This window comes from Sinocyclocheilus grahami, unplaced genomic scaffold, assembly GCF_001515645.1.
Source record: "Sinocyclocheilus grahami isolate Dianchi unplaced genomic scaffold, SAMN03320097.WGS_v1.1 scaffold1417.1, whole genome shotgun sequence".
In the NCBI taxonomy this organism is placed as follows: Eukaryota; Metazoa; Chordata; class Actinopteri; order Cypriniformes; family Cyprinidae; genus Sinocyclocheilus; species Sinocyclocheilus grahami.
In genome coordinates, this window is record NW_015506596.1 from 34,379 (window position 1) to 55,324 (window position 20,946).

The window sequence follows — 20,946 nt, forward strand, 5'->3', positions numbered from 1 at the left end:
AGTACCACAGATTTATCCCTCAGTTTTCAGAGAAAGCCGCTGCATTACATGCCTTGAAAAGAAAAGGAGCTACTTGGACAGAGGAATGTCAGAGTTTTTTTTAATTGATCAAGCATGAATTGCCTAAATGAATTGGTAAAGTCTTTTAGAGTCCAAACTGATGCTAGTGATATTGGTTTGGGAGCAGTCTTGACCCAAGATATAGATGGTGTAGAACTTTGTCGCCTACGCCTCACGTCTGTTACAAGGAGCTGAGAAATCGTATTAAGTCTCGGAGAAGGAGTGTTGTGAGGTGATATGGGCAGTTGAAAAATGGAGACCATACTTGGAAGGACGACTATTTGAGGTGATCACTGATCACACAGCTCTAACCTGGGTATATAATAGGGATGCACCGATACGGGCCCGATACTGAGCTCCTGTACTCTGTAGCGTCTGGACCAATCAAACACAAAATATTTCATTTGATTTAACAAATCAGTTATTCATTAGATTAACAAAACGTTCACAGACCCCTCACCCAATAAACATACTGGGTGCCAAGTTGTCTGTGAACAGGGCCCAGGACCCTGGTTACCATGGCAACCCTGACATCAGATACATTTACGACCTAATGGAATGCGAAGCAGGGAAAATCACTGCATGTTCCATAGGAAATCCACAATGCACAGTAGAAATTGACTTTTCTACTAATTAATTAATAGGAAAACCTTTCTGTGAATGAACATTCAAAAGCTAAATATCTACAGCGGATCTAAATATTTATAATTAATTATAACTAGTTATGATTAATTATTCATATTTCCCCATGAGCTGATTCGCTACAACTCGTACTCATTAAAATGCCCCGATACCAAATGCCGATACCACTTTCCCAAAAGTCCAAAACAGAATGAACATCTTCTGGTAATTGTGGACTACTGTTCAAAGTGGGTGGAGTTGTTTCCTTTGCGTGTCGCAAAAGCTCCACAGATCGCACGCATCCTGATGGAAGAAATCTTCACCAGATGGGGTACCCAGATGTATCTGGTATCTGACAGAGGATCCCAGTTTACTTTCACAACTTCTCTGCCTGGTCTGCAAACAATGGAGTGTCATTCAAAAACTAGCCACTACTGCACACCCTCAAACAAACCTAACAGAACGAGTCAACCGTACTCTCAAAACCATGATCGCCTCATATGTTCAAGACCGTCACTGCAATTGGGATAGATGGTTGGCAGAGTTCCGTTTTGCCATTAGCTCAGCTTGGCAGGAGAATACAGGATTCACTCCAGCCGAAGTCATGCTCGGGCGAAAGCTGAAAGGTCCTTTAGAGAAAGCATGTGCGATATATATGTGTCGCATATACATATACATATAAGATCATATATGTCGCACTGTACAGCCCTGCATGTAGATTCTTTTCATGTTCAAAACTTAAAGCCTTTTTATGGCACTATTGAAACTCTTTCCAATTAAGGGGGGTGTGGGGGATATGTAACCATTACCTCCTGTCACAAGGTTTATTTTGGGAGCTATGCTCATCCTGACCACTAGGTGACACAAGTAGCCTAACTTTTTTCTGTATGAGACCGAAAGCAGTAGAGTAAGAAGCAAAGATTCTATTTGAATCCCTCATGGCTTCTTTGTTAGACAAACAATCCTGGTCTGAGAAACGTTTAGTTTGCTGCTCAACCGTAAGTTTGCTGTTCTATTTTCACACTTTGCTGTTTATATGTACTTTATGGGTACTTTTGTTGAGTTTAACCTTTAGTGGAGTTGACCGTTTAATGTTTTGTGTATTATGTTTGTTTTGTTACTGAATGGACTCTGATTAGTTATATTTTCTAGAGGATTTTTATTTGATCCAATTCATGCTAATGTTGCATGCTAACAACTATGAGGAGTGGATGTACAACTTTGGTGTTCTTTTGAGTGTGTTATCGCACCTGTCCAAGGATTATACCCAAAGCTACCCGGCCTACCTCTGCAAGGATTTCTGCATTGCATTTGTAGTCTCATCAACAGATAAGACAGATAAACTGCACTAATTTACAAAACTGGCACAAATCGTCATCAGCATTGCTGGACATTCTGTATTCAAAACCCTGCTCATTTATTCTGGACATTGTTTTTATTTTTTTGTGACTTTGCTAGGGGAATTTGTATATTTGTGAAGCGTTTATTAATATGGTGTTTGTGAATATTTGGCGTGGACAGTTTAATACGATTTGGAAAAGGGATATATCCCCTGTCTTTGTCCTTTTGTTTTGTTTTTTGTTTTTTTTCCTTTATCAAAGCTTTGTTACACCGTAACCAGTAGGACCTCTTGCAAAACCCCCTTTTACTCCTATAACCGCCCCGGTTTAAAATAGTCGGGACAGTTATAGTCTGGCTTCAGCATTGACATTTACCCTGTGAAAGTTACACCATTTAAAAATAAATGCAATTTAACCTTTCTTTCTTTCTTTCTTTCTCTCTTTTTTATATTTTTGTTACAGAGAATGGAGTAAACCGGTTCGTTTTCATCAGTAATATCACGGCCTGGAAGGATGCTCAGAGCTACTGCAGACAGTATTACACAGACCTTGTCGTCATTCAGAATCAAACTGAGACCTGTCTTTGTCCTTTTGTTTTGTTTTTTGTTTTTTTTCCTTTATCAAAGCTTTGTTACACCGTAACCAGTAGGACCTCTTGCAAAACCCCCTTTTACTCCTATAACCGCCCCGGTTTAAAATAGTCGGGACAGTTATAGTCTGGCTTCAGCATTGACATTTACCCTGTGAAAGTTACACCATTTAAAAATAAATGCAATTTAACCTTTCTTTCTTTCTCTCTTTTTTATATTTTTGTTACAGAGAATGGAGTAAACCGGTTCGTTTTCATCAGTAATATCACGGCCTGGAAGGATGCTCAGAGCTACTGCAGACAGTATTACACAGACCTTGTCGTCATTCAGAATCAAACTGAGAATAACCAGCTGAGTGTGCTGATGAAACCATATACAAATGCTTGGATTGGACTCTTCAGAGACGTGTGGAAATGGTCAGATGAAACAAATGTCTCCACTTCCTCCTTTACTAGACTACCTTTACAATCTGGGCTGCGTAGTCCTTGTGGTGTTTCAGATCCTGGTGGTATAATCAGTTACCAGATCTGCTCAAACGTTCTCCCTTTCCTCTGCATGCACCGTAAGTTTCATGTCTGGTCCTTAGCTACTAATTGTTCATTACAAACATTAGAAATTAACTTTCTTCTAACCCCATTTGGTCAGCAAGTGTCTTTAAAATATATATGTTAATTTGCCATCATGCTGCTTTAATCAGCGGTCACATCCAAAAAAGTCCAAACATTACTTCCAGCTATTCCTCTAGTTATGCACTGGACTGCATAACAATGTTAAAGATTAAGCCTTACCCCTAATCCAAAAATTAACGTTGTCATTTACTTACCCTCATGTTGTTCCAGACCTGTGTGAGTTTCCCATATTCTTCAAAATATCATCTTTTGTGTTGTGAAAAAAACTTATACAGGTTTGGAAAAACTTCAGGTTGAAAAAATTGACAGAACTTTCAGTTTTGGGTGAACTCGCCATTTAAAAAGAGCTGACTGCAAGGTGCATTCAGAAAGAGCGAAGAACAGATTTTAGGGTTAGGGTTACCCTAACCCTAACTTAAAACAATCTTCACATAAGCCCATTATAGTAAATGTTATATTTACCTGTGCCCTTCAGCAAGTAATAACTGTACAGTAATTTGGCTGCTCTTAAAGCCGCTGCTGAACATGAGACGAATCTGACACGCATGCTCATAATTTCATTTGCACTTTAATATGAAATAATACAGGCTATAGAGTGCAGTATTTATGCATGCAATTGACCCCTCGCAAAAACCTGCTCTCCATAATTACTGTTGCTATGTCCGACAAGCCATGCCGCTCTTGCACTACACATCATGTTATCAACAGTAAAAAATACATCGCGTAGCAAAGAGGAAACTGACAACACGTCAGCAGACAAGTCAGCAGGTTACTTCTGTTATAAAACAAGGTCTCAGCTTTCAAATTGTCATTTTGTAAGAAATTCAAACAATAAATACCATTTTGTGGCTCTTTAATGTGTCCTGACACATCACTGTGCCTCAGTTCAAGCGGCACGTGAACCTATCGTCTTATTTGACCGATTGTCATATTTACTTAAAGCACGAAATAAACATGAATGAACATCAGAACGTATTTTATTTCAACCGCAGAAAGATGTCAATACACACCATTTTTCAAGTTTAAGTCCACCGAAGTTAATCTACTCTCCTGTCTGATTTGTTTGGCGGGCAAGATTGCAGATTCTGCGTTATGATTGGTCAGATCGCCAGTCACACAAGCTCTTTGCAAATGGTCAATTGAAGAGCATGCTCTATGAGCACAGTGTAACGGCTGACAGGAAATTACTGACATATGACCTGACAACATTCAATTAAATTCAAGTTTATTTGTATAGCGCTTTTCACGATACAAATCGTTGCAAAGCAACTTTACAGCAAATTAAGTTTCTACAATATTTAGTGGTAGCTTATCAGTGGTGACTGTCAGTTAATGTACATATGGCAGAAATGTATGGAAAAATCAATTAAAGACGTAATCAAACAGACGTTGAACACTATTAACAGCAATTATTATATGATGCAATCAAACTTATAGCAAAATGGGGTAGTTCTGTATGTTGTTTCAGGGTTGGCATCAGCTGAGGTCTCTGAGGTCCATCTCATCTGACTGCAGTTCACTATTGTTCTACTGAAGCTCCCTCGTCAGCTTTACCGTTTATGCGCTTGTTTGACTAGTACCTGTCGCTGAGGGGAAGGGAAGTGCACATCTGAAAAGACTCCCATTTGATGTGGCCATAAAGACGTACTGCATTCAAATAAATGCAATTCTTGTAAAGAAAATAAAAACAGAAAAAAGCCAACCCTAGATCCGCCCCTGCATTAACTGCGTTAAATATCTTTAACGGCATTACATTGGCAAATTAATCATCTGCGTTAACGCACTAATTTTGACGGCACTACTTTTTATATTCTAACAGGTGCAAAGAAACAGATTGTAAGACTGAGGGTCAAATCTGGTCAGAATCTTAATGATCCTGCAGTGATGACTGTTATCTTACAGTGGGTAAGTATTAAACAATTTGTGTTAAAACAGATAATGGATAATCTGCAGTTTCACATTTCAAAAATATGATACTGTACAATGTAGTGCCCTATGAAGCATTAGTGGTACATGTCCTATGTTATTATCCAACATAAAATTAACCATAATTTATAATTACTGTCATTTATTTTAATTTACTGGAAGGATTTGTAAGAATTCAGGTACCAAGTAGAGCCTTTGTTCACTAACGCAAGAACCAAGTGCATAAAACTAATATGATTTATTAACAATAGACATGCAAGATGTAAATACCACAACTATTAGTGATACCAATAAATGCATAATCACTGCTGAAAGATAATAAAAAAAAATAAACGTGAAGAAAAGTATTAAATTAAATCATAGAAACAAATAAATTATATGAAAGGATAGATACATGCAATGCAAGTCAAGTCTGCTTTATTGTCAATTCTTCCACATGTACAGCACATACACACAGAAAATTGAAATTGCGTTACTCTCAGACCCTTGGTGCATACAGATAACACTAACAGTAGAACATAAATACAGATTTATATATAAAATACAACTATACAATTATACAAATAAGGTCAAATGTAAAAAAATATATAAAGCAGCACAAGGCGCATGGCAGATAGAGTGTAAACCAGTGAAGTAAACAACAGTGCCAATATAATGATTGAAGTGCAAAAGAGCTTATTCAGACTGATTAAAGTAACTGTGTGTGTGTGTGTATTTGGGAGGGGGGAGTGGGAGAGTCCATCAGAGGGTCAAAGTTCAGTGGTGCGTGGGGCAAAAGAGGGGAGGGGGGGCAAGATCGGGAGGGAGTTCAGCTTCCTGACAGCCTGATGGATGAAGCTGTCCTTCCGTCTGCTGTTCCTGGCCTGGAGACTCCGCAGTCTCCTCCCTGATGTCAACAGACTGAAGAAGCTGTGTGTCGGGTGGGTGGGATCACCTGCAATGCAGATGGCTTTGCGGGTGAGACGGGTGTTGTAAATGTCCTGGAGGGAAGGGAGAGAGGCACCAACGATCTTCTCAGCTGCTCTCACTATGCGCTGAAGTGTCTTGTGGCAGGATGAGTTGCAGGCGCCATACCACACAGTGATGCAGCTCGTCAGAATGCTCCAGAAACGCACAATATCCCAGAAATCCTACCCGGTCTCCCTCTCACACCTTCTCTCATGAGCTGTCTGCCGCCATCTGCCCCTTTGCTGTTGTATCCTGCCAGTCCCTCAGCTCACCCTCAGCCCACCATCAGTGGTGTGGTTTTGCCACGGGTCCATCGGTCTCCATCGGCATTGTGGCAAGAGGATTCATTGTCTCCACCTCCAACCTATGAGTCCTGGACTCCGCCTCGGCCCATCGACCCAGAGGCTCTACCTTGACTTCTAGCTCCCTCATCTCCACTGTGGCCCATCAGTCTACCAGCTCCGCTGGGCTCCCTCGTCCCTCTGGCTCTGCCTTGATCGGTCATCAACCTGCCCTCGCCTCAGGACTACACTCCTCCGACTTCCTTCATCCCTCTGGCTCCGTTGGGCTCCTCCCTCCCTCCGGCTCCACCTTGGTCCTCTGTCGCTCTGGCTTCCCTGGCCCTCCAGATCCTCCCCGTCACCCTGGCTCTGTGACTCTCCGTTCCCTGGACTCCTCTTCCACTTGCTCCGCCACTGTCGGTCGGCCCAGTGGAGTCGTCAGCCCTTCCACCACCATGGCTCCTCGCTCCATCGTGGGTCACCTTCATGGGTGCAGTCTAGGGCTGCATGATTAATCGAATGCGATTGTCATGTGTATCTCTCAGTGAAGAATGGTTCTGTGATCAGTAGTAAATCTCCATCCGAAGGCCAGAGGGCCCTCTTGCGATGAAACTCCAAATATGCCCTGCAGAAGAAAGGTAATGCACGTCGTTTCCAAGATGTGGGTAGAAGGAATACCGCTGCAGCTGCTAACTAACAATGAAGCTGTAGTTCACTGACAAGCTACGCAAATGAACTACGGCTCTGTGTAGTAAATGCTGTTCCATCTGAACCTGCTTCTGTATACCTTTGAACCTTTACACGGCGAGTTTGAGTCATTTATAACGTGCATTTGAAAAGCAACATGCATCTTTAAAAACATGAGAAGCATTTATGAATGCTTGTTATTCATAAATGAAAAACATTCATAAAACAAAAACATCTCTTGTCCCACAAAATACCACATTTAATATCATGTTTTTATTCCGAACTTACTTAGCATTGCATTATAAATGCACTTTATTATAATGGAAATTACAAAAAGAACTCAGATAAACCATATATTGTTGTAGTCCTGTGTTAATCACGTTGAATCAATGAATCTGAAACACGTGTATTACCTTTCTTCTGCGGGGCATATTTGGAGTTTCAGTGCGAGAGCGCCCTGTGGCCTTCGGATGGAGATTTACTACTTATCACAGAACCGTGCTTCACTGAAAGATATGTATGACAATCGCAGCTTTTGCCTAATCTCGAATGCATTTTAATTTCGATTAATCGTGCAGCCCTACTGCAATCTGGGTCCCACCTGGCTCCTCCTGCTCCTTCTTCCTGGCTCCTCCCTCTGTCATCACCACACTGGTCATCTGCCTGCCTCTCATCCTGCCCTTCGCCACCACCTCGTCCTCCACTAGTGATGCAGATTGCATACAGTGGGGAGGGTACAGAGTTGCGTTCCAGTAGCCGTTGATATGCTGACCTGGGAGATGCTGAACTTCCATTGTGCCAAGAGAGTCCTTACTATATGGACCAGGCATCTGGGCCAGTTCAGAAACTCAGAACTTGGTGTATCTGTTAATGTCTCCTTTCCCATTGAGTTGGAAAAACACAAAACGAAGCTGTGACCAAAGTCCCCATCCAGATTATAAAACTGTGCATAGAGGCCCAGCCTGCCACCACACAAATGGCCTCCAAAGATCCACAATTAGATGACTGACAATTTCTAGTAGAGAGAATGAAATACCAAAAGTTGAAGTTAACCCATGTGCCTTGTAAGCAAGAGCAATAGTATTTTTCACCCTCACATTCTTTGATCTGGAAAAACCTCTGTTGTAGCCCCCAAAACAAAACAAACAACTGATCACATTATGCCACTGGCTTGTTGCAGTCAATGTTAATATGTAAGGCCCTTACAGCACAAAGACTGGGACCTTTGAAATCTTTGCCCCAAGGTACTGATAAGGTGTCTGTCATAATTCCCTGGAGTTGCAATGCTGCCCGAGCGGCATTCATGCACTTCATGAAGGTATGAATTGCTAAGGCCAGGCCGAATAGAGAAACCTAGAATTGGTCAGCTTTGCCCCCAAAAGCAAACCTGAAGATCTTCCTGTGTTCCAGATTGAAGTTCAAAAGTATGCAAATCCCATGATCAGGCATAAACTACCATCCCTCTTTGGTGTCATAAAATCTCTCGGCAGCCACTCGGAGCACTTCAGTTGAAAAGAGGTGTGCAGCATTAAAATTGGATCGCAAACCCTCCTCTATGATTTAAACAACCTTACAAAAGAGTGCATCAGACTTGTATGACTGAAGTTTGATGAAGACTCGGTTGACTAAGGCCTATATCACCGAAGCCTATATCAAGCAATACAGTTGCCTGACAGTCATTGCGTAAGACTAACTGACCGACTGCTGATGACTTTACCAATTATATCCCTTATAAGGTGGCAAACATCAGCAACCAGTTCTCCTCACCACTCAACAACTGCCAACCTCCACCCACACACATTCCACTCTTCTTTCTTTTTTCCACTAGTGGATAACATGGTCTCCAAATTTCTCTGTGCCAGCCATTCTACAACCTGCCTCTTAGTCCCAATCCCCTTCTACCTACAACAGTAGATCTCATCAATGCTGCTGCCTGCTCTGACTCACATCATCAACAACATTACTACTGACAATTTACCCACTGCATTTAAGCAGGCTCAGACAACCTTACGGTTTAAAAAACCAACACTCAATGTTGTCTTATCTTGAAAATCTGTTGAAAGAGTTTTGAAAGAGCTTTTCTCTCACAGAACAACCAACTTGACAATAACCAGTCCGATTTCAAAAGCAGACATTCCATGGAGACTGCCTTGCTGCCTGTTGCTAAAACAAAATCAAACTCCAAATCATCTGTCCTGATTCTACTGGACCAGTCTGCTCCCTTTGACACTGTGATCATCCTTTGACCATCGGCTCCCCCATAACTCACATGCATATATTTAAAGGTTTCACAGAGAGGAGGGGTGTCTGAATCACATCAACTAATCGCAGGGGTGCCTCAAGGTTCAATGCTCACTCCTCTTCTTTTCTCCATTTACAGAACCTCACTGGGCATGATTATAAAGACGCATAGCGTCTTCTACAATTGCTATGCAGATGATACACCGCTATATCTGTTGTTTCAACCCGATGACCCCACTGCTTCAGTTCATGTCAGGATCTGCCGTTCAAACATCTCAGCTTGGATGATGAAGTGCCATCTCTAGCTCAGTCTTGTGAAAACTGCTTCTTGTAATTCCTGCAAACCACAACATCACTGTTCAACTGTGGGTCTACAAAATTAATGTCAAACAGGAAAGCAAAGAACCTGGGGTTGTGATTAAAGACTAACTACTTTTACATTTCAACAATGGCTCCATCTTTTAGGTTTGTGCTTTACAAGATCAGGAAAATCAGACCCTTCCTGACAGAATATGCAGCAAAGCTCCTTGGTTAAGCTCTCATCATTTCAACACTGGACAACTACAGTGCTCTATTGGTGGGCCTTCCAATCGGCGCGACTAGGCCAATGCAGATGATCGAGAATGCAGTAGCACATCTGGCCTCCACTCCTCCTGATGTCACTCCACTGGCTCCCAGTTGTGGCCAGAATCATTTTAAGGCTTTGTCAGTAGCTTTCAGGACTGCCATTGGAACTGTACCTTCTCATCTCAATTCACAAGTGTATGCTCTCTCTCACCAGCTACAGTCACTGACCAAGCAGCACCTTGTTCTTTCACAAAGAGGCACAATGTCACTTTCCAAAACTTTCACCTTCTCTGCTTCTCTCTGGTGGAATGAGCTGCCAACCTATACCCAAACTGCTGAAACCAACACAACTTTTCAAAAAGCAGCTAAAGTCACAGCTTTTCAATCAGAATTGAATGATTCTGCAATCCTAAACCAATGCAATGCAAAAAAACAAAACAAAAAAAACTATTTTCTGCATTTCTCCTATCCTACGAATAACTGTTATTGAACATGCACAGCTGGAGTGCTGTCACCAGAAACGCAGAATGTGTCTGAACAGAGACAGAGAGGACAAAGTCAAATATATATCTGCAGTCTGACTCTGTTCTCCAAATTAGTCTGTCCTACGGGAGACAGGAGAATGTACAGTCTGATTCAACATGAGAGGCCCAACATGCACCATGAGGATATACCCTGTTATAACCACAATATTGTGGTTGTGTGAATTATATATAAACCAATATTTGGTTTTAAAGCGATAGTCCACCCAAAAATGAAAATTCTGTCAATAATTACTCACCCTCAAGTAGTTTCAAACCCATTAGACCGTTGTTCATCTTCAGAAAACAAATTCATGTTTTTGATGAAATCCAAGTGCGCAGAGACTGACACGTAAGAGAAGGAATCATTCAATGAAGTCATAATTCTTGTTCTCTTTAATTGCACACAAAAAGTATTCTCAGATTTTATCAAGAATATCTTTATTTCTGTTCCGAAGATGAACAAGGGTCTTATGGGTTTGAAACGACATGAGGGTGAGTAATTAAAGTTGGCATGAAATCAAAATTGACAATTCTTATTTTTTTGATGGAATACTGTAATGTTTATTATAAATAATTTATCCGTGCACTTCATTATTTTTTTTAAATTCATGTGCCCTCATAATCTTTAATCAAAAACGTTAACCTCCCCTCCCCCTCAAAACGACTCCTCTACTCTTCCGGTCACGAGCTATGGTGCAAGGGCGGAGCTATCTGGAACTGCCAACAGCTGCAGTGACATCAGTGACGTTTGGGGGGAAAAGCTGATGCTTCACTTTATAGCACTGACACCAGTCTTGAGGGAGTACGTTACCCTTAAACATAGAAAAGATGTTGGGATATTACGACAACATTACTCTTAGGACATCGCAAACAAAATTTTTCTTTTGAATATAAAACACATGAATATGACATTTGATGGAGGCTGTGCTCAGTCTCTCTCTCTCTCTCTCTCTCTCTCTTGCCTGTTATGTGCCGTTGATCGTCGTCGTCATCCTTAATAAATAAAACATTTATTCATGCTTGGGTGTCGGCGGTGAATCCAGTGGAGAGAAAACCCCCACCCCTAACTGCAAACTGGCATCTTAGATCTGCCTCCATTTTGTTGGCAACGCCCCAACTTCCAACGATCCAATCAATTCCTGAAGGATGACATCAAGTCCTGCCCTCTCATTTCAGATGCAGTTTCACTCGGATATACATCACAGTAGAGAAAAAAAGACAATCGCAACTTCAGTTTCATGCTGACTTTAATGACAGAAGAACATTTTTGGGTGAACTATCCCTTTAAACTAGCTGAGTGACCGCTTCATTTAAGATTGTCTTGCCAACCCTGCTACACATTCTGGCAAAAGCTTATACATTTTGTATGTAGTGTTGTTTACTGCTAGAAAATTTTAAGTCATAAGAATCACTGTTTTACTTAAAGATTTAAATTGTATTCAGATGTCTCTCATTTTAGTAACAGCGTTGCAAATTGCAAACCATAGAGAAAATTTTAAGAAAATAGCTCATATCATATTTGATTTTTTTTAGATAAAACAGAAGCTGAAGGAATGGGGTATAGAAAAGGAAACAAATGTGACATGGAGAGTTCAGGCAAATGGATATGTTTTCATGAGTTACACATTTTTAAGGTAATTTATCACATTACACTTATTATTTCTCACAAATTCTAATAATGTTCTTCTCTGTAATGGATTTAAACACGATTACACTCTCCTTATGTACACCTAGTTTCAGCGGAAGCAGTGGTGGTCCTGGCTCACTTTGAATCCAGCTGTGTGCTCAAAAGTGTCAACACCGTGGCAGGACATATAAAAGGAGTAATTCTGTGCCGGTTGTGAAGATCAGCAGTACATGTAAAATGTGTTCATATGATTGATATATTGTAAACTCCCTTAAAACAGTTAAATGCAACTTATTATTTAATTTGAGGTGTATTTTAGCACAGCTGTGATTTCATAGTAGGGGTAGTAGTAGGGGATGTAATTCCGTTTCTTAGTAAAAAAAATTCATCTTTTATTGTAAAATGACTAGTACAGTGAAAGATAATTTTCTTTATACCATTCCATAAATAAAATCTTTACAGCAATCTTAATACCAAGTCTTTTTGTACACATGCAGACCTAAATTGGGCAAATTCAGAATTTAGGCCTCTCTTCAATTAATGAGTGTGAATTAGAGCTGAACTGACACACAGGATGCTGAATTGTATAATATTCTGGAAAATTGTGTTCTCTTAAAAGTAAAAGAAATATGAAGAAATTAATTACACACACAGGCCTTCATATAAAACAATATACTGTAAGTTCACTCAGTTCTATTCATTCCTGTTTATGATTGCAAAAAGGTAGAAAAGTTCTGAAACTTTCCGTGATTTTTTGGAAGCTTTTGAAAAATTTCAGGAGGGTTTTGTAAATATTTGTCACATTTTTTTCAATCTTAAGAAAGTACATATTGTTGAAAGTTCTGGATGTCAAAAGTCCATATTTGTTTTTTTTGTTTTTGTGCTTTTGTTATAGAAGTAATGTTGCGAAAGAGATTTGTGACCGGGAAATGCATAAAAAAATCAGGTGTCACCTGGTGGCTATTTTTATTTGTATTTTTTTGTATAATGGCTTAAGAAAAATCTCACAGGTACCTCAACATAACTTATTTCCACATATGGCTTTAATTTTATAACCAATTTTAATTTTAAAGAGATCAACCTTAGGTCTGTATTTCAAAGCATTCAAGACTTACAACAATTTATTTCTGCATTTTCATGTCTATATTCAAAAGAAAAGTGTGTGGTGGGGTGGGGTGACAGTTGAGGGGTTAAACACAACTGATGAAGCTAATCAAGTCCTTCAAAATTATTTGGGAACTACATGGTTTGTGTGCTGGAGCAGGTTTGGAACTAAACTCTGCAGGGCTGTGGACCTAAAGTCAAGTCACCTTTATTTATATAGCGCTTTTAACAATACAGATTGTGTCAAAGCTGCTTTACAGCATTAAATAGGAAAACAGTGTCAATAATGCAAAATGACAATAGTAAACACTCAATTTTCAGTTAAAGGCAGTTCATCATTGAATTCAATTATGTCATCATCCAGCTCAGTTCAGTGTCTGTGCAATCAAGTCGACGATATCGCTGGAAATGAAGTGTCCCCAACTAAACAAGTCAGAGGCGACATCGGCAAGCAACCAAAAATCCATCGGTGACAGAATGGAGAACAAAACCTTGGGAGAAACCAGACTCAGTTGGGGGGCCAGTTCTCCTCTGGCCAGACGAAACCAACAGTTCAATTCCAGGCTGCAGCAAAGTCACATTGTGCAGAGAACTCATCTGGTTCTTGTGGTCTTGTCCCGATGGCTGTCTAGGAGACAAGGTTTTCACTGGGGGTCTGTCTCGGGCTCATCTGGTTGACATGGTCTCTGCTGACATTCAGGGCTGTAGAAGTCCTCTCTAGGTGCTGATGCGCCATCTGGGCTGGATACGGACTGGATCCGGGTGACTGCAGTGACCATCTGATCTGGATACAGACTGGATCTGGTGGCTATGGTGATCTCGGAATAAGAAAGAAACAGAATAATATTAGCATAGATGCCATTCTTCTAATGATGTAGCAAGTACATCGGGTGTTATGGGAAGTGTTCCCGGTTCTGGTTGTCCTAATTAATGCAGCCTAAAAATGCAGCCTTTAACGGATTTGAATATTAGAAATGTGTTAGTGTGTTATGTGTAAGCCAGGTTAAAGTGATGGGTCTTTAATCTAGATTTAAACTGACAGTGTGTCTGCCTCCCGAACAATGTTAGGAAGGTTACTCCAGAGTTTGTGCTCTAAATAGGAAAAGGTCTGCCGCCCACAGTTGATTTTGATATTCTAGGTATTATCAAATTGCCAGAGTTTTGAGAACACAGCGGACATGGAGGACTATAATGCAATAAGAGCTCGTTCAAATACTGAGGTGCTAAACCATTCAGGGCTTTTTTTTCAGCAAGATTTTAAAATCTATACAATGTTTAATTGGGAGCCAGTGCAGTGTTGACAGAACCGCGCTAATATGGTCATACTTCCTGGTTCTAGTAAGAACTCTAGCTGCTGCATTTTGGACCAGCTGGAGTTTGTTTATTAAGAATCAGAATCAGAATGAGCTTTATTGCCAGGTATGTTTACACATATGAGGAATTTGTTTTCGTGACAGAAGCTTCCTCAGTGCAACAGAATGACAGTGACAGAACAAAAACACAGATAAAAAAAATAAAAATTAAATATAGAACAAGTAAATAAGGAATACAATATACAAATTGACAATTGTATGTACAGGTATATTACAATAGATAGTTTTGTATGTACAGGTATATTAGTGGAAAATTGAAATGTAGACTAAGTATGTGTAGCGTCTGGACCAATCAGATCTTGTCCCGATGGCTGTCTAGGAGACAAGGTTTTCACTGGGGGTCTGTCTCGGGCTCATCTGGTTGACATGGTCTCTGCTGACATTCAGGGCTGTAGAAGTCCTCTCTAGGTGCTGATGCGCCATCTGGGCTGGATACGGACTGGATCCGGGTGACTGCAGTGACCATCTGATCTGGATACAGACTGGATCTGGTGGCTATGGTGATCTCGGAATAAGAAAGAAACAGAATAATATTAGCATAGATGCCATTCTTCTAATGATGTAGCAAGTACATCGGGTGTTATGGGAAGTGTTCCCGGTTCTGGTTGTCCTAATTAATGCAGCCTAAAAATGCAGCCTTTAACGGATTTGAATATTAGAAATGTGTTAGTGTGTTATGTGTAAGCCAGGTTAAAGTGATGGGTCTTTAATCTAGATTTAAACTGACAGTGTGTCTGCCTCCCGAACAATGTTAGGAAGGTTACTCCAGAGTTTGTGCTCTAAATAGGAAAAGGTCTGCCGCCCACAGTTGATTTTGATATTCTAGGTATTATCAAATTGCCAGAGTTTTGAGAACACAGCGGACATGGAGGACTATAATGCAATAAGAGCTCGTTCAAATACTGAGGTGCTAAACCATTCAGGGCTTTTTTTTCAGCAAGATTTTAAAATCTATACAATGTTTAATTGGGAGCCAGTGCAGTGTTGATAGAACCGCGCTAATATGGTCATACTTCCTGGTTCTAGTAAGAACTCTAGCTGCTGCATTTTGGACCAGCTGGAGTTTGTTTATTAAGAATCAGAATCAGAATGAGCTTTATTGCCAGGTATGTTTACACATATGAGGAATTTGTTTTCGTGACAGAAGCTTCCTCAGTGCAACAGAATGACAGTGACAGAACAAAAACACAGATAAAAAAAATAAAAATTAAATATAGAACAAGTAAATAAGGAATACAATATACAAATTGACAATTGTATGTACAGGTATATTACAATAGATAGTTTTGTATGTACAGGTATATTAGTGGAAAATTGAAATGTAGACTAAGTATGTGTAGCGTCTGGACCAATCAGACACACAATATATATTTTGTTAGTTATATTTAACAAATACTCTGTAACACCCCTCAGTTAACAAGACATATGAGTTCCATGGCAACCAATGCTGATATCACTGGTTTTATTGCCCAAAGGAATGAGGGTAGAGAAACTCACTTATTTTCCTCATAAGAAAGACACATAATGCCCAGAGAAATGGACTGTTCTCTAATTAATTCATAGGAAAACCTTTCTTTGAATGAACACGCATATGCTTCAGCTCATTGTGTATACCATTACTGTTTTTGTATATTGTCTGTTGTAGTGTATGCTGTTTTAGGCATGTTATGATAGACCACTAGTTAATATAACCTCACCTATATCATGTTTGGTCTCTATGATTTCATCTTCAGATTATCTAATTTAGAGTGCATATTACATGCTGATACCTATGCAACATATTAGTGTTCTAAGAATCTTTACTAGTTTGTGCATCAACACCCAAGCGAATTACATTTGCAAATTACCATGCCCTCACACAAAGGGTCGTAAAACCCTCCAGTAATTGCAACCTCCCGCTTGGGATTTCAGCCTTTCTCATTGGACAAGCCCATCTTGAGAGGCGTGAATCTTCTCAGACCTTAAAGGCCTCACATCAGTGACCCGCCTAAGTCTGCGGTTTTGTTACGATTCTGAGAAGATGAGGATGTGAGCTAAAATGCTCCTAAGAACACCCTAAGTCTGCGCCAGGCCTCGGGCCTTGACTTTCCATTCACCAAGATCATCTGATTCAAACTGGTTCTTTTTCATCAACCAACTTCAGCAAGATCAACTTGAGCCTTCAGATTGCATCAGGACTCTCTTTCAGACAGACAAGACGTGCAAGTATCAAACTTAGTCTTATTAATTGATACATTAAGTATCATTTGTGCATTTTTACAAAACTGATGTTTCCTTCAGGCTGTAGATCTGCTGAATATCAGATGGTAGCATAGCTTCATATTTTTATTTCTGTTCTTTTTACTGCCTAAGCTTTAACCCCTTTTCCTATACCAACTGTATGCATGTGTGGGTGTGTGTATGTTAGACTAGTTTAAGTGTTTATGTAGTTAAATAAAGTCTTACTTGTATCACACTTGAGGTTGTTCATTGTTTGCTTTGTTTGCTCATAACTGGAGTCCCTAATCATGCAGATGTATGCTACATGCTCTGTGTAGCATTGTACAGTAAGAAAGTTATTTCCCTTAACCAGGAAATTAACGTTCTTAGAATTGACAGACAGTTGACCCTGAGAGGTCAAGTAAATACTTACAGCGGATCTAAATATTTATAATTAATTATAACTAGTTATGATTAATTATTCATATTTCCCCTTTGAACTGATTTGCTACATATGTGTGTTAGATAAATAAGTGTTAGTGTATAAATAGTGTTGTGTGATCCACAGTTATTGTCAGGTGTTCATGAGATGGATTGCCTGAGGAAAGAAACTGTTCCTGTGTCTGGTCGTTCTGGTGCTCAGTGCTCTGTAGCATCGACCAGATGGCAACAGTTCAAAGAGGGAATGTGCTGGATGTGAGGGGTCCAGAGTGATTTTGCTCACTCTGGATGAGTACAGTTCTTGGAGAGAAGGGAGAGTTGTACCAGTGATTCGCTCAGCAGTCCAGACTATCCTCTGTAGTCTTCTGAGGTCAGATTTGGTAGCTGAGCTGAGCCAGACAGTTATTGAAGTGCAGAGGACGGATTCAATGATGGCAGAGTAGAATTGATTCAGCAGCTCCTGTGGCAGGTTGAACTTCCTCAGCTGGCGAAGGAAGTACAACCTTTGCTGGGCCTTTTTAACAATGAAGTCAATGTGAGTGTCCCACTTTAGGTCCTGAGAGATAGTGGTGCCCAGGAACTTGAATGACTCCACTGTCGTTACAGTGCTGTCCATGATGGTGAGTGGGGGGAGTGCAGAGGGGTTTCTCCTGAAGTCCACGATCATCTCCACAGTTTTGAGCGTGTTAAGCTCCAGGTTGTTAAGACTGCACCAGACAGCTAGCTCTTTAACCACCTGTCTGTAAGCAGACTCGTCTCCATCCTGAATGAGGCCGATAAGTGTGGTGTTGTCTGCAAACTTCAGGAGCTTGACAGAGGGGTCTTTAGATGTGCAGTCGTTGGTGTAGAAGGAGAAGAGCAGTGGGGAGAGGACAACCCTGAGGAGCTCCAGTGCTGATGTTTCGGGTGCTGGATGTGTATTTTCCCAGCCTCACTAGCTGCTGTCTGTCTGTCTGTCAGGAAGCTGGTGATCCACTGACAGACAGAGATGGGCACGGAGAGCTGAGTTAGTTTGGGCAGGAGGAAGTTTGGGATGATAGTGTTAAAAGCCGAGCTGAAGTCCACAAACAGGATCCTCACATAAGTCCCTGGTCTGTCTAGATGTTGCAGAACATAATGCCGTCCCATGTTGACTGCATCGTCCACAGACCTGTTTGCTCTGTAGTTCAGTAATGTCCTTCAGGTGGGCCAGCACCAGTTTTTCAAAAGACTTCATGACCACAGACGTTAGAGCCACAGGCCTGTATTCATTTAGTCCTGTAATTTTGGATTTCTTTGGGATGGGGATGATGGTGGAGCGTTTGAAGCATGAAGGGACTTTGCACAGCTCCAGTGATCTGTTGAAGATCTGTGTGAAGATGGAGGCCAGCTGGTCAGCACAGGATTTCAGACAGGCTTGTGTAACACAATCTGGGCCTGGTGCTTTTTTCCTTTTCTGCTTCCGGAAGACCTGAATGAATGAATGATGCATTTATATAGCACTTTATTCTGTATTGTTGTACACCCTAAGTGCTTTTACAATCATGTGGGGGGGGTCTCTCCTCAACCACCACCAGTGTGCAGCATCCACTTGGATGATGCGACGGCAGCCACAGGACAACAACGCCAGTGCGCTCACCACACACCAGCTACAGGTGGAGAGGAGAGAGAGTCATAGAGCCAATCAAGTGGTTGGGGATTATTAGGAGGCCATGATTGACAAAGGCCAGGGGGGCAATTTAGCCAGGACACCGGGGTTACACCCCTACTCTTTACGAGAAGTGCCATGGGATTTTTTAATGACCACAGTCAGGACCTCGGTTTAACGTATCATCCGAAGGACGGTGCTTGTTGATAGCATAGTGTCCCCATCACTATACTGGGGTGTTAGGACCCAAAAAGACCACAGGGTGAGCACCCCCTGCTGGCCTCACTAACACCTCTTCCAACAGCAACCTAGTTTTCCCAGGAGGTCTCCCATCCAGCTACTGACCACGCTCAACCCTGCTTAGCTTCAGTGGGCAACCAGTCTTGGGCTGTAGGGTGATATGGCTGCTGGCCTGGTGCACATCGTCTTCACTGATTTGAAGTGCAGGTGTGGGGGAGAGGGGGGTTGCAGGAGGTGTTAATGGTTGTGTGGAGAGGTGGTCAGGGCGGTTGTGGGGTGTATTTTCAAACCTGCAATAGAACTCGTTCAGATCGTCTGCCAGTTGTTGATTCTCCACAGTGCTGGGGGATGGTGTCTTGTAGTTGGTGATCTCTTTCAGACCTTTCCACACTGATGCTGAGTCGCTGAAAGTGAACTGAGTCCTTAGTTTTTCAGAATAATTACTCTTTGCCACTCTGATCTCCTTTTCCAGTGTGTATTTGGCCTGTTTATACAATACTTTGTCCCCCTTCCTGCGAGCATCTTCTTTGGCCTGACTGAGCTGTCTGAGTTTTGCAGTGAACCATGGTCTGTCGTTGTTGTAAGTTAAATGAGTCCTGGGGTGTTGTTGTTCTGTGTATGTGATCTGATCAGCGAGTTTCTGTAAAGCTGAGCTCACATGCGCTTGCGGAGGAATGTAAACACTCACGAGAATGAATGAGCAAAACTCTTGTGACGAGTAGAAAGGCTTACAGTTAATGAAAACCGCTTCTAGATCGGGACAGCACATCTTCTTTAACACTGTTACATCTGTACACCACCTTTCGTTGATGTAAAAGCATGTCCCGCCGCCTCGCAATTTCCTCGTTGATTCTGCGTCGCGATCTGCTCTAAACGGCTGAAAGCCCGGCAGACTCAACGCGCTGTCCGGAATGGCGTCATTCAGCCAGGTTTCTGTGAAACACAGAGCAGCAGAGTGTGAGAAATCCTTGTTTATCCAGGAGAGCAGAAGGAGTTTGTCCGTTTTGTTGGGTAGAGAGTAGTGTTGCTTTCGTCAACGAAAATTATGACTAAATGTCGTCGTCAACGAACCTTTATCACGTGACGAAAACGAGACGAGACGCAACGAAAATGCTGGTCATGTGACGATGACTATAATTAAATGTATAATGCAATATTGTTGACGAATAAAAACGAGACTAAATGTGGTTTACAAAATAAAAACTATGCTAAAATGTCTCTTCATTTTCGTTGACCAAAACGAGACGAAACTAAATGTTATAACCCTATTTCGTCTCGTTTAGTCACGTTATTATTATTATTTTGCACTATTTCTGTTTCCTGTGTCTCACTTCAGGGGCTGCATCAGGTCACACTGCGCAGACGCAGGCGACGTCACTTCCTCAAGCCCCACTCGCGGCATTATTTAGATCAGTGTTTCCCAACCGGGGTGCTGTGTAAAAAATCCTTTTTTAATATTTTTAAATGGCTAAAATGTTAAAAAAAGCAGCTATTATATAATATCCATTTCTGATGTCGCCAATAATTAGAGATGCACTGAAATTCCGGCTGCCGAAAATTAGTTAACCGCTCAGGATTCACTGTCACTTGTGTGACGCTCTGCGTATTATCCCGCTCTATGCGTGTGCGCTCCGCTCAGTCGCTCACGGCCCATGTGAGTGCTCCACTCATATACCGTTCATGCTCATCGGAACAGCAAAGTCCATTCAAAAATCGAGCTGACAGGAAACATCTATGTAGTACAGTATGTTTCTGTTTGCAATAGCCCTACTGTGCTGTAACAAGGTGTGGTAAATGGGCAACTCTGGTAACGCTGCCCTCTCATTCATTGATCTGCTAACCGTTATGTTCATGTGTCCTCTGATGATAATAATAGCTTTCTAGGAGTAAACATTATTTGGATAATTGGTAAAAAAAAAAA

At 41.2% G+C, this 20,946-nt stretch overlaps 1 protein-coding gene across 1 annotated transcript in view; it reads left to right on the top strand.

The window, feature by feature from the left end:
- LOC107570116 (uncharacterized) overlaps nucleotides 1-12,425 on the top strand; it is a 20,394-nt gene extending 7,969 nt beyond the window's left edge. The window contains exons 2-5 of the mRNA XM_016256317.1: nucleotides 2,841-3,173; nucleotides 5,060-5,145; nucleotides 11,948-12,048; nucleotides 12,149-12,425. Coding sequence (XP_016111803.1) covers nucleotides 2,841-3,173; nucleotides 5,060-5,145; nucleotides 11,948-12,048; nucleotides 12,149-12,185 — 557 coding nt within the window. The 3' untranslated portion in view covers nucleotides 12,186-12,425. The remainder of the gene's footprint in view (nucleotides 1-2,840; nucleotides 3,174-5,059; nucleotides 5,146-11,947; nucleotides 12,049-12,148) is intronic.
- The last annotated feature ends 8,521 nt before the right edge of the window (nucleotides 12,426-20,946 follow it).